General features: G+C 35.4%; 2 protein-coding genes across 2 annotated transcripts; one reads left to right on the forward strand and one right to left on the reverse strand.

The window, feature by feature from the left end:
- Positions 1 to 99: 99 nt before the first annotated feature.
- Positions 100 to 3,736, forward strand: LOC143542894 (ubiquitin-like-specific protease ESD4). The gene is made up of 9 exons (XM_077035369.1): positions 100 to 912; positions 991 to 1,070; positions 1,158 to 1,251; positions 1,342 to 1,440; positions 2,449 to 2,541; positions 2,627 to 2,746; positions 2,995 to 3,098; positions 3,228 to 3,300; positions 3,397 to 3,736. The coding sequence occupies exons 1-9, from the start codon at positions 184 to 186 to the stop codon at positions 3,457 to 3,459; spliced, it is 1,455 nt and encodes a 484-aa protein (XP_076891484.1). The 5' UTR covers positions 100 to 183; the 3' UTR covers positions 3,460 to 3,736.
- Positions 3,737 to 4,177: 441 nt separating this feature from the next.
- Positions 4,178 to 6,218, reverse strand: LOC143540695 (uncharacterized). Its single transcript, XM_077033684.1, has 2 exons — positions 6,103 to 6,218; positions 4,178 to 5,359 (listed from the first exon to the last, which is right to left on the reverse strand). Exon 2 carries the CDS (start codon positions 5,345 to 5,347, stop codon positions 4,469 to 4,471), a length of 879 nt encoding a protein of 292 aa, XP_076889799.1. The 5' UTR covers positions 5,348 to 5,359; positions 6,103 to 6,218; the 3' UTR covers positions 4,178 to 4,468.
- Positions 6,219 to 17,237: the final 11,019 nt, after the last annotated feature.

Below are 17,237 nucleotides of genomic sequence, written 5' to 3' on the forward strand. Positions count from 1 at the left end.
TATTCAATTCAATTCTGAAACCAATTCCTGTAATTCGCATGCCAACATCCAATCCCCAAATCCAAGCCCTAAACCAATTAACCAAATCCATATATTCAATTCAATTCTGAAACCAATTCCTGTAATTCGCATGCCAACATCCAATCCCCAAATCCAAGCCCTAAATCACCTCCTCAATCATAAATGTGTGCGTTGACCTGTAACCGCTACAAGCGCCACGTGGACTCTCAGTTTCACTCTTCAAAGAAGCTCAAACCTTCCGATTCGGCTTCTATGGTTTCACGGCTGAGCTTATATCCGCAACAACTGACTCCAATTGCCAGAGAGATTCAAGCTCCTTGTATAGTTGTTACTGGATTCACCTCAACCGCTGTTAAAAGATCAGGTAGTGATACTATGGAGGATCTGTTATCGAATTATAATCGAACGAAAGAAGTCGCTAAAGGTACTTGCAGGTTTGTTAATTTTGAAACGCTGGATGAGGTAGTTGAGCTTACTGATGATGATCATAATAATGATATTAATATTGGTGATGATAATATTAATATTATTAATGAGAATGAGAATAATATTAATGAGAATGATGTATCTGGAGACTCGGTTGTAGAGGAAATTAGGGCAAAATATAGGGAATTAGATCATGGGAAGGTTGAAGAAGAAGAAGACCTAAACCTAGGGATGGTTTCGGAATTAATGGAGGGGAAGGGATTGGAATTGTTATCGTTGGACCCGAGGCCGGATGTTTCGGTGGATGCCGGTTGGCCGTGTCATAAAAAGTTGCTAGATTCGGTGCAAAAGATAGATTTGAGACTAAATAGATTGAGTTTTGATATTAAGTTGCAAGAGGAAAAGAGAGCTTTGTTCAAACAGTTGACTTTTTCTAAGAAAGACGAGCCGAAGAAAGACGATGAGGTGAATGTTGTAGACTTTTAGCTTATGTTAATTATTTGTGTTTGATGTGATCGTGTTAAATTTATTTGTTTTTTTTAGGATAAGTTGCTTGAGCCGTTCCGGCCACTTACCGAGGATGACAAGGATATGGTGACCATTGCATTGTCTAATGCTAGTCGGTATGATTTGTAGTGTGTGTGTGTGTGTATGTAGTGTTTATGTTTTTAGTTTCTGATTAGGTATGAAATGGTGCTTTAATTATGTAGAAGGAAGGTCTTGGTCACACATGATAATTCGAACATTACGATCACGGGAGAAGTTTTACAGTGTTTAAGGCCTGGGGCGTGGTTAAATGATGAGGTAACTTTTGATTTTGCATGTTATATTTGGAAGCAACATAGCTTGTTAAGCAATGTAATTATAGTCGGGGCTGAATTTGTCATAATACAGGTTATCAATGTGTATCTTGAGTTGCTGAAAGAGAGGGAAAAGAAGGAACCCAAAAAGTTCCTGAAATGTCATTTCCATAACACGTTTTTCTACAAGAAGGTTAGCTAACTACTTAGCTATCATCCTTACGTGATTACGTATCGCGTGTTTTGGAATATTCTTGTTTTTAGGATGTATTCTCATTCGGGAAATTGTGAAGTTTAGTTTATTATAAAGTATTTAATGCATGTGTCTAAATCGAATCGTTTTTTCTCTCTTCTTAGTTAATGACTAGCCTCTACAAAATATTAGACATAACCTAGTCAACACCAGTATGTCATATTCCGTTGATGAATTCAAAATGACATTGAGAACTATATGATGAAATCATGCCATCAATATGTTTCAAATTACTAATAACGTGATGTGAATATGTGATACTTATTGATTAAAAAAAGGCATTCTAATTCGATCTAAAGTACTAAGTTCACAAATATGGCAAGGTTGTTGTTGATTTCACGTGTCTGGAACTCTGGATATGTATGATTGTATGGACTATGAACTTAAAACAGTTAAATTGATATGGTTTCTGTACATTTTTAGAATCGTTATTAAAAACACTAGCACACATATTATAACATATGTTACTATATACAAGTAAAAAGGCTACCATGTTAATGACTTCTTACAATTTAAGATATGCATACTGCATTTTACTCTGAAAAGGTAAATCGCCAGAATTTCTCATTTTGGCGATCCGGTGGAGTAATCAGCGGTAATCTTTTTATATTTGTGTGGTCTGCATTTAAAATTATTAGAAGTTTGTTGTTCTTATATAGTTATATCTACAAATGTATACCGTTATGCGATAATCTAAATATTAAAAATGGACGATGGCCTGTAGTTGTTTATATATCATTTGCATTCCTGACATCTAGGCGTCGGCTATTGGGAGTCTTAAACTCGACTGATTTGTAAGTCCAGAGTAAATAGATAAAGATAAATATGTGTATTGAAATGTTTAAACTTAAATCAGCATTCCATCATTTCACGTGATAATGCAATCCTCAATTGTTACAGTAACAATAAACTGAATACTGATTCTGAAATTTTTTGTTGCTGCGATAGTTGATAAGTGGAAAGACGGGCTATGATTACAAGTCAGTTAGAAGATGGACTACTCAAAAGAAGTTGGGATACAGTCTTCATGATTGCGACAACGTAATGTTATATCTATATATGTATATACATTTAATTTTCTGATTTTCTTATTGTACTTTGGAATCCTGACTATATCTTTAAGCAGATATTTATCCCTGTTCATAAAGAAATACATTGGTGTTTGGCTGTTATCAACAAAAAAGAAGAAAAATTCCAGTATCTTGACTCTCTTGGAGGAACTGATAAACAAGTAATGACGGTATTGGTATGTATCATGGTGACTTCTTATTTATTTATTATTATTATTATTATTATTATTATTATTATTATTATTATTATTATTATTACTACTACTATTACTATTACTATTACTATTACTATTACTATTACTATTACTATTACTATTACTATTACTATTACTATTACTATTACTATTACTATTACTATTACTATTACTATTCTGTCTTTCTTGTGATAAATATAACTAATATATTTATGGGTATTATTGTCCAGGCGAAATACTTTGTGGATGAAGTGAAAGATAAGAACGGAGAAGACATTGATGTTACTTGTTGGCAGCAAGAGTATGTAACAGACCTTCCAAATCAGGAGAACGGGTGTGTAATCTTTGACCTTCTTTGACCCTTTTTTTTAAAACTTTTAATAAACTTCATGGATGCAATTCTATTAGTTTACTGTTATGTACTTATGTGTTTCTCTTTTGATGGTGACTTGTTTATTACCAGGTTTGACTGCGGTGTATTTATGATCAAATATGCTGACTTTTATAGTCGGGACATTGGCCTCTGTTTTAAGCAGGTTAGTTATTACTTGTTACATATGACGTTATAATTTGCCACGGGAGTTATATGTCAGATATTAAACATGGACTAAACTTTTGGTGTAATCATGTAGGAACACATGCCATATTTTAGGTCGAGGACTGCTATGGAAATATTGAATTTAAGAGCTGATTAAAAATATTCCGTGCTCTAAGCGCGTGTGGTGTAAATGCTAGTTAATATCTAATATTCAAATGGCAAAGGTAGTTCATATTGTTTAGGTCTTCAATTTGTTACCTAAATGACAAAAGATAGGTAGTTATATGTTTAGTTAGTTGATAATGTAATGTTTGGTTATTTAGATGATCCTGAGCCTCACGACTATGTATCTTTCTGCTATTCATCGTTTGAATTTTAAGCCTCTTTACGATGACTTTTAATTTCGGGTGGATATGTATTGCTGTTCTTGTTTATCCTAAGCTTTGCCCTTTTTATGTCGAACGGTGAATCTCATTAAACACCTAGCTAGACGTTAGAAACCTAACAGGAAATTACAAAGAAAAACTATAGCAATCTTTTCGTGACATATTAAAAGAACAGTTCTTTATCCAAACATTAGTCAACATAATGTCATACTCTACAAAAATACACGTTGATTGTTCGTTCTTTTATGATTTAGAAACGTAAAATATAACATGGTTTTTGTCTTTCCTAGAGAACCAAAATACACCATCACCCATCAACACAAGTTCACAATTACAACCAACACCTTTCAACTTCCGGTAACAAAACCCTTTTAACATACTCTTCATTTTATGTATATGAGTTTATCAACTTTAACAAAATCAAATTTCAAATCCCTTCTTTTCAGTACTCTACTAGATTCCTTATTTTGCAAGTTATGAAAGAAAACAAATGCCTTCCAAATGTGGCTTTTAAGAAATCCAAACAAACAAGTATGGAATTAAAATAAAATGATACGACTACACGTCAAGCGCTGAAAAGAAACCAAGATCCTGATTCCCACGCTGTGCAGTCGATTATTGTGGGTCGGACATTTTCAATGTCTATACTCATATAATGTTAAATGAGCCAATAAGCAGAATAAATACCTAAAATCCATAACTTAAAAAGACAAGAAACAATAACCAAAAGCATCCAATAACTATAGTTTCCAATAACATCCATTCCATCCAATGCCTCCACTATGCACGAGGCGTCCTCCTCGAGCCCCCACCATGTAACACCACATTTCGCCGGCGCGCAACTTGAGGAGCAAACCTGCGACGAACAATTTCCTGAATTTCATCCTCACTTTCTTCCTCGCTTTCATAATCCGATGAATCAAAATCACTTTCCATCGCACCAGTCCTTGTCCTTGAAGCGAAGTGCATAATAAAATCATCAAAATAATTCATTCCACGAAAATTCCCACCTTCGATTACATAATCCCCCATTATGACTGACCCAGGCATTGTCGAGTTGATTGTACTCATCACATCATTCAACTCGCTATCATTTTGAAGCTTCTTCCACTTCTTTTCAAGTGTCGGGTCAACTTCCCGAGGTCGGGCCAAAGGGTGACTGGCCCGCACATGCTTCTTTAACTCTTTATACGACCCAACAAACGAACACTCATCTGTCATGCAATTCCTCTTCTTGGAGTTAAAATACTTACGGGCCTGTTTCACCACAGTCCACCCTTTCACCTGGCCACGACAAAGCGGGCATAAAAGCTCATCAGAACCTACACCAAGACACGGGTCAACAGTTGACTCGTCCAGAGTCTTCGATTTGGTGTAGGCTTTCTTGTACTGGTCTAAACAGTTGGAGTAACGGTTACTGGTCGCACACATGTACGAACGACAGCCTTTGTGATGCGAGGAGCATAGCAGAAGTACAGCCTTGTGAGGGTATTCTAAGCAAACCGAACACTTTGTGGCTCGCCATTCTTTCCTTTCAGTTGTGTTCTTCTGTTTCTTGTGACGGGAATCTTTTGCGATCTTCGAACGGACTGGTCTTAAAGATAACGGGCTTTTCAGCCTTGATCCAGATCTTTGTGCTGCCTTCTTGACTTTAGTCATTGCAAGTCAAACCTAGTATACATATCACCAACAAATAACATAAATGACAAATCCACAGTATATTTATGAACATTCGCGTACGTATTTGTGTCTGCATTTGTTTGTGCACGCGCGTTACATGTTCGACTTGTGCAAACAACCAAGGACGTAAGCAACCGGCAATCACCAATAAATTCGCAATGTTGTATATATATTTAACAAGTTAAGAGAATTAAATATGCATACATAAGTTAAAACTCGAAAAACATCTTCACGAAATATAAATAAATAAATAAATAAATAAATAAATAAACATTTTTTTTCTTGATTAATGATAGATTATACCCAAATTTACTCCACAAAATATGAAGCTGAAATGCAAAATGGATCACCAAATTAATTAAAATGACATCAAACAAATTTCAAGAATGTCAAATGACTATAAACCCTATAAAACCAATCAACTGAATCACATATTCAAAATACCCAAATCACCATACAAAGCACATAATTAAGCATCAAACCCAAATCGTCAACGAACATAATCAAATTCTAAAATTAGGGTTTAAAAAAAAAAACCCTAAAAAATTCTAGCATCTAAACATGGGCAAGTAATTGAATCAAATTCATCTGGGTTTGAAGTTGTAAATGAATAAAGTCTGAAACTTTACACATAATTTCACAAAATTATATTAAAGTTTGAAACTTTATACGATAAGATTGAAAGAATTGGTATGTATACGATGTATGATGCTGTCTGTATAAGAGAATGTTACCGGGAGTGAACGCCGCCGTAGACGGTGGATTGAGACGGGAGAAACTGTCGCGTACGGCAGCAGAAGATTGAATATAAATAATAATAAAGGGAACGGAGGGATTTGAAATGTTTATAAATAATGTGATTCATTTCAGATTATTATTATTATTATTATTACTACTACGGGGAAAGTGAATACGGTGCTGTAAGTCGCCTAACCTTACACGCAAAACTCATCCAAAACTACGTAGTTTTGATTAAAAACATTTAAAAATAATTTATCACTTAGTATCGCAATAAAACACAAGTCTTTGTCTCCTTTCAACCTGCTATATACCAATATCGAATTATTTGCAAACCCTAAGGGCATAGATTTTTTTGGTAGTATATATTCAGGTGCTTTTCATAATATTTGGAATGTCAATTTTTTTCATTTAAGATTTGAGGTACGGTTTATTTAGTCTATTTGGAAGATTACTAATTGGCCCCAAATGAACAAATCTAAATGCCTAACTATGAAATGGGAAATTGCTACAAGGGGATTTTGGAATGCTAACAGAGTTTTGAATGTTTACTCGATTTTAGCAAAGGATTAATATTATGGATCAGCTACTTCAATTGATAAATAGTGTATATGGACTAATTTTCATTTTGTTAGATTATGGCTGCTGCTAGTACTGTTAATCATGGAGTTGGTAATCAAAAGATAATGTTCCAATCAAGATTCTAGCTTTCGTTGTCTGTTCTAGTCATGTTGTTGCTCCTTGATTGATAAACAATAGAATCAGTTAAGGATAAAAGATATTAAATCCCTATCAAAGACTTGATTGGCTTATTGAAGGAGAAACAAAAAATCTTAAAATCATGTACATGATACATGAGACGAGAAAGAGAATATGTTTCACGAAGTCCAAATTGGTCAGTTAGTAAACTGCAGATCGTTGCCTATGTGAAACAAAAAATAAATTATTTTTAATTGTTTTAACCAAAACTACGTAGTTTTGGGTGGGTTTTGCGTGTAAGATTAGGCGGCTTACAGCACCGTATTCACTTTCCCCTATTATTGTTATTATTATTATTATTATTATTATTATTATTTTCTTTGAAATTATTTATGAAAATAATTCGTATTTAATTTTATTACACCCACTGGATTTGAACGGTCATTATTGAAAAAGGTAATTAATGATTATAAATAAAAGATGATTTTCAAGTTTAGAGAGTCGAGATTGTAAGTAAGATTTAATCTAGTGTAAATAAATAACCCGGGTAATTTGAGAATTATAAAAATTGCTTGGATTATTGGATTGATTAAGATAATAAATTGAAACGTTTGATCTTGTTAAAAATTTGCAATCTTGCGCTCGACAAAAGATGTTTGCTTGAAAGTTGAAACCGAAAAGCATACTAAACTTTTGGAATAACTTGTCTTGCAAGTAAATCTTAATGATTATTATTTAGAAGATTAATATTTGTAATTAATTACCTATTAATTATCTGTAATACATAATAGTTGTTTAATTAATAAACATGAATATAATAAAATCATATCTAGTTATCTCATAAAAACTTGCTTTAAATTATTTTGATTAACATCACAATGTTATGGGATATTAATTTCATTTTCAATAAATCATTATGTTAAACCGTAATTTATAATTAACTGATTTGATGTTAATGAATTTTTGTTTTTTTTGAAAATTGAATTACATTAAACCAAACTCACACGAGAAACAAAGACGAAAATCAAAGTCACACCATAAACAAACAATAATCTTTTGTTGATACATAAAAACAAAACCGACTTTGGTTTGTTGTACTTTAACATATTTTTAAGTTTACAAAGGTGTGACAAACCAAATAATAATTTGCATCAATAAATGGCTAAATTTTATAAAAAAAATTATAATTTAATAAAATTTCGATAATTTTCATTTTTGACAAGATATCACATTTCATTCTTTAAATGTATAGAAGTATAGAACCACAAAAAGAATTATTAATCTTCAATTAATTACACAAATTATCTTATATTTGGCTTATAGCCTATTTTGTTGTTTCCACTAACTAATGTTAAATTCTTAGCTAACGTTTGTTTATAATAGGCTTTGTCTATTTAGACACCCGTTTTTTATGGTTAATCGATCAATTTTTCACTTTTTGCACGAATACCGTTTTTTGAGCGTTTAAGTTTTGTAAGCGTTTTCTGAACGTTTTAGGTTTTTGCCTTTGTTTTTTGCCTTTGAGCGTCTCGCGTACCTACCGTACGTTAAGGAACTGCACCCGTGTAAATTATATGTATTTTTATTAAAACAATATGTATATAGTGTTTGAAATCACTTACATAACAATTAGTTTGGTCTCGTGGCAAAGATGTATTACTCACATGTAAGGCCCCGAACCCGGTAGCCCTACTTTAACGTCGGATTTACTCATAAACACAGTTCTTACAAATCAGAGTTCATTAAAACTTTCGCGGAATATAAAAAAACTTTCATGAAACCTTACAGCAATCCAAAACTTGCCTTAATTAAACATTATTGTCTTTCAAAAATAAACGTCAATTACATTAAAACATCTTGAGTCTTCAGATGCCAGTCTCCTATTCGCCCACCATGTGCCCGCTCAAGCTAGCTGTCTCATTCTACTCACCTGCGTGCATACTAAAAGTCAGCTACGCTGAGTGAGTTCTAGTTAATCGGACGCCATACAATACATATACATACATACATATCCGAAGATACATATCCATACTTAACTAGTTACCCTTCTGTTCTACACACGTACTTACTACCATACATACATTCATATCTACAATCACTAACCTCAGTCTACCGAGAGTACGTTCATAGTCCGCCGTCTATACCTGTACTCAAGGTCGTGAACACGTAAAAGGTCCGCAGTCCTTACCTATGTTCACCATTCATGGTACGTGCAAGGTCCGCAGTCCTTCCCTATACCATCCTACATCCACAACACGTACAAGGTCCACAGTCCTTCCCTATGTTGCAACCTAATTCATAGCACGTACGAGGTCCACAGTCCTCCCCTATGCTACCACAATACAAATACATAGCACGTACGAGGTTCGCAGTCCTCCCCTATGCTACCACAATACAAATACATAGCACGTACGAGGTCCGCAGTCCTCCCCTATGCTACCACAATACAAATACAACACGTACAAGGTCCACAGTCCTTTCCTATGCTGATGCCTATCTATAATACATATAAGGTCCGCAGTCCTTAACTACGTTGTCGTCTATTATCTGTAACACGTATAAGGCCCACCGTCCCTATCTACGTTTACGTCTATCATCTACATTACGTATAAGGCCCGCAGTCCTTAACTACGCCATCACCAGCCGAGTCTATGTCCGACAGAAGCTAGAGGGATTTGCCATCCTAACTTACTATGTCGAACGTAGAACTCACTACCATTCGTGTACCTGTATACACACACTTCACATATACAATAATTACATTATAGCATAAGAACACTCTAGGCGTTCTTTACATCATTCATTTAACAACCATACCCCTTGTCGATACGTGCAATATCCGAAGATCGTTCACGCCCCGACAAGTATTCATTTGTAATGTTCATACATCTTCGATATATAATATTCGTATCTTTATTTTTAACCTGACAGTACGCGCAATATCCGAAGATCGTTCGCGTACCGACAAGCAATCATTCATATCCATCACATATATCAAATATGGCATACACTTATCACTTAGGATAAATGTATTAACAACACATCGAGTATGCACACAGCCCCGAAAACATAACAAGGAATGGGGCTAGAAACTCACCTGAACACGGTTACGTTCACCGTTAATCGTAATCCCTTTCTTCAGTTGTGCACGGCTGACTGTATAACAAGTATACGTATCAATTAACTATCACTACTCATATCATCTTTCTAGTCTTAACTACTACCCACAACGAACGGGGGTCCGGGGGCAGCGCCCCTGGCAGCGGGGTCTAGGGGCGGCAGCCCCTAGCAGGGTCCAAGGGGCAGAGCCCCTGGCTGGGTCGAGCTGCCAGGTCAGCTTGGAAAAATTTTATTTACATTAACTGTCTTAACACATTTTCCATTAGGTTTTTAATTTATTTTCTAATCGAACTTGACTTTAGGCGAAGTCAAACCTTAGGCGAACTTAGCTTTAGGCGAAGTCAAACCTTAGGCGAACTTAGTTTTAGGTGAAGTTAAACCTTAGGCGAACTTAGCTTTAGGCGAAGTTATCAGTTAGGCAAACTTAGCTTTAGGCGAAGTTACCAGTTAGGCGAACTTGGCCTTAGGCGAAGTTACCAGTTAGGCGAACTTGGCCGTAGGCGAAGTTATCAATTAGGCGAACTTGGCCTTAGGCGAAGTTACCAGTTAGGCGAACTTGGCCGTAGGCGAAGTTATGCTTTGAAGGCGAAGTTAAGCTTTGAAGGCGAAGTTAAGCTTTTGCAGGCGAAGTTGCCCAATTCGCATGCGAAGTTGCCCAGCATCGGCCTGTTCGTCCTTAACCCCCGTGATCATCTTCGTTTCTTAACCAAATAACTCGATTTATGTATCAACGGAATCGTCTGACCAGCGCCTTCAAACCCCAACCTTCAGATCGGCCTAACATCGATGTTTAAGGGGTGCGATTTAGGCATATAGGTTACGGGTTCTTTTATCAATCGATTAACCCATCAAATCTTAACCATTTTCAGTAAGTTTAGTTTTGTAGGATTTGTTTTTACCATACAAACACCGATCTATCATTTCTATACTAATCCACACCTAAACGAATAACTTATCGATATAAACGTACCGTAAACGAGTCGAACTACGAACACGAGCTGGTCTTTGATGTTGCTTTGGTTCGTCACGACGATCTAGCACCAACAAGCTCGGGTCCTCGCCTTTGGATCTTGGTTCGGGTTGTGTGTGTGTTTTGGAGTGTGTAGAGATTAGGATGGATAAATGGATGGAATGGAAAGGATTGGGGTTTAAGGGGGTATTTATACTCCCTTAAGCCCATGGACCGAAGGCCCATATTTCCTTTTAGTCCATATCTACTCCTATCTAATTATCCTACTAAGTCTTCATATTTTGCTATTATTATTATCGTTCCACTAACTCGTTTATTTCACCCGACAAAATAATATATTAAATATTACTTTAGAAATTTCGGGATGTTACATCACAATTCAAATGGTGTGGGTTTCTACTCTAATTTGAGACATGTTTATTCCTATTTTTATACAAAAGTTTTTTGCACAACCCAATTATAACCAAATAAATCCATATAAAAATTAAATTGTTTAAACCCAACAACATACTCCTTTTATTTAAGGCCCCAAAGTTTTCGCATTCGGTCCAAAACTTTTTTAGCTTTCTAGGAGCCGACCCAGCAATTTGTGTAACTTTTATAGTTACTTTCATTTTTTTTTCTAGTCTTATATTATATTGGAATTTTTATTAATTCAGTAAAGAGTTACCTAATTATTAAAATTTATTTATTACTTAAATTTTATGTACTTATATGTTTATTTTCATTTACTTAGTTTAGTTATTTAATTTTGTCATTTAATAATTTTATATAATACAAACAAATTAATTAATACTTGAGAAAGGGTAAACGAGGCCTCACCCAGTAAGATTGTGTTTGTTTTTGCTTCAAACATATGCAAGAGACATATGTCTGCGGGCGCACAGATATAAGCCTCTGAACACAGTTTGTTTAAAAAAATAAAAGATACCACCCATTGTTGGCCACCCACCGTCCGCCACCACCACCGTCCTCCTCCTCCACCACCACCACCACCGTCGGCCACAACCATCGTCCACTACCACCACCCACCACCATCACCACCACCCACCGTCCACCGCCGCCACCACCCACCACCACCACCCATCGTCCGTCTCTACCACCACCACCATCCATCACCGCCACCACCCAACACAACTATTCCTCACCACCACCACCCACTGTCGACCACCATCACCGTCCACCACCCACCAAAACCGTCCATCACCACCACCCACTGTCCACCACCACCGTTCACCGCCTACCACAAGGTCTACCACCACCTACTTCCATAGTTCGTACACTACAACCAATTATTTTAGCAGTTTACAGACGTCAAATGACTTTTATCTACTGTGATATATATATGTGTGTGTGTGTGTGTGTGTGTGTGTGTGTGTGTGTGTGTGTGACTAATTTTCAGCTTATGCAGACGATATCCAGTTTATAAAACAAACAATATTATATTTTCATATTGCAGACCTTCAGAGCACATCTTCAGTTACAGACATGAAATCAAATGAAATCAGATTGCCTATGTTTTGTCTTCAAAAACAAATAGCACCTAAATGATGTGATGTTTCAATTCATGTGAGGCGTGTGGTTGTTTTCTAAATTATAAACAGGTAATAAAACCCATCGTATTAAGGAATATGTAGAGGTCTTATTGAGAACTCTCTATATTATTATTGGCATCATGGTTTATTGAGTCAGTATTGTATCGGTACTCAAACCAGTTTAGCCAATTTGGTTCACATACCGATTTATTTTATTTGTTATTTCTACCGGTATCAATATCAAAATCTTTAGAGATTTGAAAAAAAAACCCACCATGTAATAAATCATGGGATATTATTATTATTATTATTATTATTATTATTATCTTTGAAATTATTTATGAAAATAGTTCGTATTTCATTTTATTACTTATAATTTATAAAAGTTAAAAGCACTTTTTAATGAAGTTTTTATTTATTTTAATTATTTCTATTATTTTGTTCCACCCACTGGATTTGAACTGTCATTATTGACAAAGGTAATTAAAAATTATTAACAAAAGATTATTTTCAAGTTTAGAGAGTCGGGACTTTAAGTGAGATTTAATCTAGTGTAAAAAAATAACCCGGGTAATTTGAGAATTAAAAAAATTGCTTGGATTATTGGATTGATTAAGATAATAAATTGAAACGTTTGATCTTATTAAAAATTTTGTGTGCGTGTCAATACTGCACTCGACAAGAGCTATTTGCTTGAAAGTTGAAACCGAAAAACATACTAAACTTTTTTAATAACTTGTCTTGCAAGTAAATCTTAATGATTATTATTTAGAAGATAAATATTTGTAATTAATTACCTATTAATTATCTGGAATACATAATAGTTGTTTAATTAATAAACATGAATATATTCAAATCATATCTAGTTATCTCATAAAACTCGTTATAAATTATTCTGATTAACATCACATGTTATGGAATACTAGCTGGGTGCCCGCGCAATGCAGCGGGGGGCGCACACAACTTTACATTTAACAAATAGTCCATGTCGGTACATACGTCACCTGATAACAATTCGCACGTAGCCTGAAATTGGACGCGTAACTCGTGCAAAGCTAGTTGCGTGTAATCGAAGATTGAACACGCGTAACCAGACGGGAATGCACGTTACCGACATTAAAACATGCTTAACCAACACCACGCGTGTAACTCATGGCGATTAACATTGTAGGGCGCTGGATTGATCGTTTACCAAGATTGGGTTATGTGCGTTACGTGGCGCTGGACTTTATTGGCCCCGGTACATGTAAACAACGGTATCTGCGTAACTTGTACCAAAAATAAAAAGGAAAACCTGAACTATACAGTAATTTGGAATAAATCATTTGTTTAAACCAACCCGTTTTGGGCCCAACCCTATTTTGATTTGACAACGTTCTGACATGGCCCCTTTCTACTCGAACTCGAACCAAATTAACCATTTTTTGTGTCGACTCATTCCGACCCTAATGTACTTTTACAAATGACCCAAGCTCGCCTGACTCGACCTGTTACCCGGTTCTAAATGGTAAGCGCGCACCATGCTAACTTTTTAAAACTAAAAAAACTATAGCAATATCATAATCAAATTAAAGAGAATAAAATGCTCGTTTTTATGATGTATTTTTTTGAAAAAATATTAACGTGTGAAAAAGTTATGATCGTTAAAAAAGTCGTGGGGTAGTTAGTTTTGAATTAGGGGTCATATATGTAACTATTATTAAATTTTACAAAAAGGTAGCAAAGTTGAAGGACTAAAGTTTTAAATATATTTTGAAAGAATGTAAGTTATGCAACATATTTTTTTGTGAGTAAAGACCTTAATACCCCTAATTTCAAAAATTTTGATGCATTATATGTTGTATATAAAGCAATGAATTTGCTATCTCTTAAAATTTAAGAGGTCCCTAACTCATACTTTATATATATATTATAGATATAGATTAATTTCAATAAATCATTATGTGAAACCGTAATTTATAATTAACTGATTTGATGTTAGTGAATTTTTGTTTTCTTTTGAAAACGGAATTACATTAAACCAAACTCACACTAGAGAAACAAAGACAAAAATCAAAGTCACACCATAAACAAACAATAGTCTTTTGTTGATACGTATAAACAAAACCGACTTTGGTTTGTTATACAAAAGACGGGATTTAAAAGTTTCCCGTTTGATGTTTAAGGATTATTTGTTTTACAAAAGCCACCATTAATCATTATATTAAATTTAAACAAAAAGATCCGAGTCATCGGATATCTTGAGCACTTCGTCTTCCCAAGCACTAACCTTGATCACCTGCAAAATATAAGAAAATACGTCAGCAACGAATGCTGGTGAATATGCTGATGCTAAAAATATTTTCTTTACTTAATCACCCCTCGAGACTACGTAGGTCTCGGCCCAACGTGGCTTAGGAATAATCAAGTTAAACAACACAATTCATAAAATCAAGTCTCTACACTCAGTTCCCCCAGCAACCGCCGCAGGGTTCGACTAGTTGAGTGCCTATACATATACACAAGGTCATACTCCCCGCAGGCGAGCGTAATTTTGACCAGGTGTGATGTGCCCATCACATATGTAAGGATCCAGACAAACGTACACGATAGCCTGAGGCCAGTGTTTATACTCTTGTTTATAAATGTTTTAGAGACACTTAATTCATGTAAAGTTTTTCATATAACACGTTTGACTCTTTTGAAAACAAGTTTGTAAAGTTGGGGCGTATTCACCTTTTTCAATTTCGATTAGCTTTAAACACCGTCCGAGGGTATTTCCCGTTGCTATCTCGCACCTATAGTACGAGTATAACCAATTGTTAGTCGGATATACAATCTGGCTTAAGACCTTTAGTCTTATTTTATAAACTTTACCTCAATGAACCTTTAGTTCAAAATCTCTTTTACTTTAAAACCTTTAGTTAAAAAGTAATATTATAAACCTTTAGTTTATTTATAAAACCATACGTTTTTTTTCTCTAAGAAACGTATTCTTTTATTTTCTTTATTATTTAAGAATATTTATTATTACTTAAATAATATTTTTATAACAAAGAATATATATATATACTTACACACATATATACATATTTATAAATATTCATAATTCTATCTTTTATTCTTTCTTTGTTATATTTTCTTTTATTTTATCGAGCTATCGAGTATAACCTCGACTTAAGGTTTAAGCCTTTATAATATTTTATTATTATTTTATATGAGCATTATGCCTACCTTTGTTCGGCTTATAAACCCTAATTATTCGAGCAACACTTCAACACCGTTTCACCTTCTTGTTCAACTTATTTTCGTCACTCTTTTCCTTGGCACGCCAATTGATGAACACCAATACTTCACTACTTTTCGGCACGCTTTACGAGGATAGTCGTCATGATGTCGAGAGAAACCAACGCTTTCTTGGTTGATATGTTGGTGGAAGGTGGTACGAACAATCAAGGAAACGGGCACGAAAATCGAGGAATCAGAGGACACTTTTCGAGGAAATTCTAGAGAGAGAGCGGGTATTCTAAAGAGAGAAATGAGAGCTGACGTTTGGTGTGAGAAATGCATGGGATCATGCCCGATATTTATAGGCAAATCTGGGAGGGCATCGCGATATGCGATAGCCACCTTAGTCACCGTCGCGTATCGCGACGTAGGTCGTGCCAGTCACCATATAGGTTTGCCACGTGGTAGACGGTGTGCCACGTGTCGACACGTGGTGGACTACGTGCCATGTGTGGCCACGTGTCGGGACACGCGTCAGGTGGCGTGCCATGTGTAGCCACGTGGCACGCCACGTGTGTTGTTGTCAGACAACCCATCGCGATACGCGATGGGTCAGGGAATCTGAATTTTTATTTATAACCCTAAGGTTTGAATTTTGTCATATTTGGTCCCTTGACTTAGGAAACTTAACATTTTGAACCCGAAACTTTCACGACGTTACATGTACCTTGCCATACCTTTACATTTGTTCATAACATACATATATCGTCCATACATTGTATATAACATTCATATCTTTAATTATAACCTTGACAATACATGTAATATCCAAAGATCGTTCATGTACCGACAAGCAATCATTCATATCTTTCACATAAACATATATGGCATACACTTACCGCATAAGATAAGTGTATAACCATTATATACGCAGGATCCTAGTTGACGGTGGCAGCTCAGTCAACATTATCCAACATGATGTCCTTAAGAAGATGAACATCCCAAATTCAGAAATCATTCCTAGGACATCGGTGCTAGTCGGTTTCAGTGGTGAAACCAAGAAGACATTTGGGGATATCAACCTCCCAATTTATATCGAAGGGTTAAATTCATACCAAAAATTTTGTGTTATAGATAACCTTTCCTGTTGTAATGTTATTTTAGGTAGGCCTTGGCTCCATGGAATGAAGGTTGTAGCCTCAACCTATCACCAATGCATCAAGCTACCTACTCTTTGGGGAGTTGTAAAGATAATGGGTGACCAAGCGGAGGCTAGGAACTATTATTCATCGTCAATGAAGCCAACAGCCAAGCAAACTATAGCATAACAACTACAGCAACATCATAGGGACGTGCTGGAAGCTCGGGAGAAAGACCTTAAAGAAGTATCATTGGACCCCGAGGATCCAGAAGTAAAGGTGTTCCTAGGATCCGGTATCCCCAGTAAGATTGAGGAGGATATAATATCCTTCTTAGGGCGAAGAAGATCTACTTTTGCCTTCAAGCACTCGGACATGACAGTTATTTCAAAAGAGGTAATCACTCATAAACTCGGCCTTGATTTATCTGTTAAACCCGTCCATCAGAAGCGAAGAAAATT

Source organism: Bidens hawaiensis, unplaced genomic scaffold, assembly GCF_021521415.1.
Source record: "Bidens hawaiensis isolate Kalapana, Puna unplaced genomic scaffold, B.hawaiensis_p1.1 tig00000820_1, whole genome shotgun sequence".
Lineage (NCBI taxonomy): Eukaryota > Viridiplantae > Streptophyta > Magnoliopsida > Asterales > Asteraceae > Bidens > Bidens hawaiensis.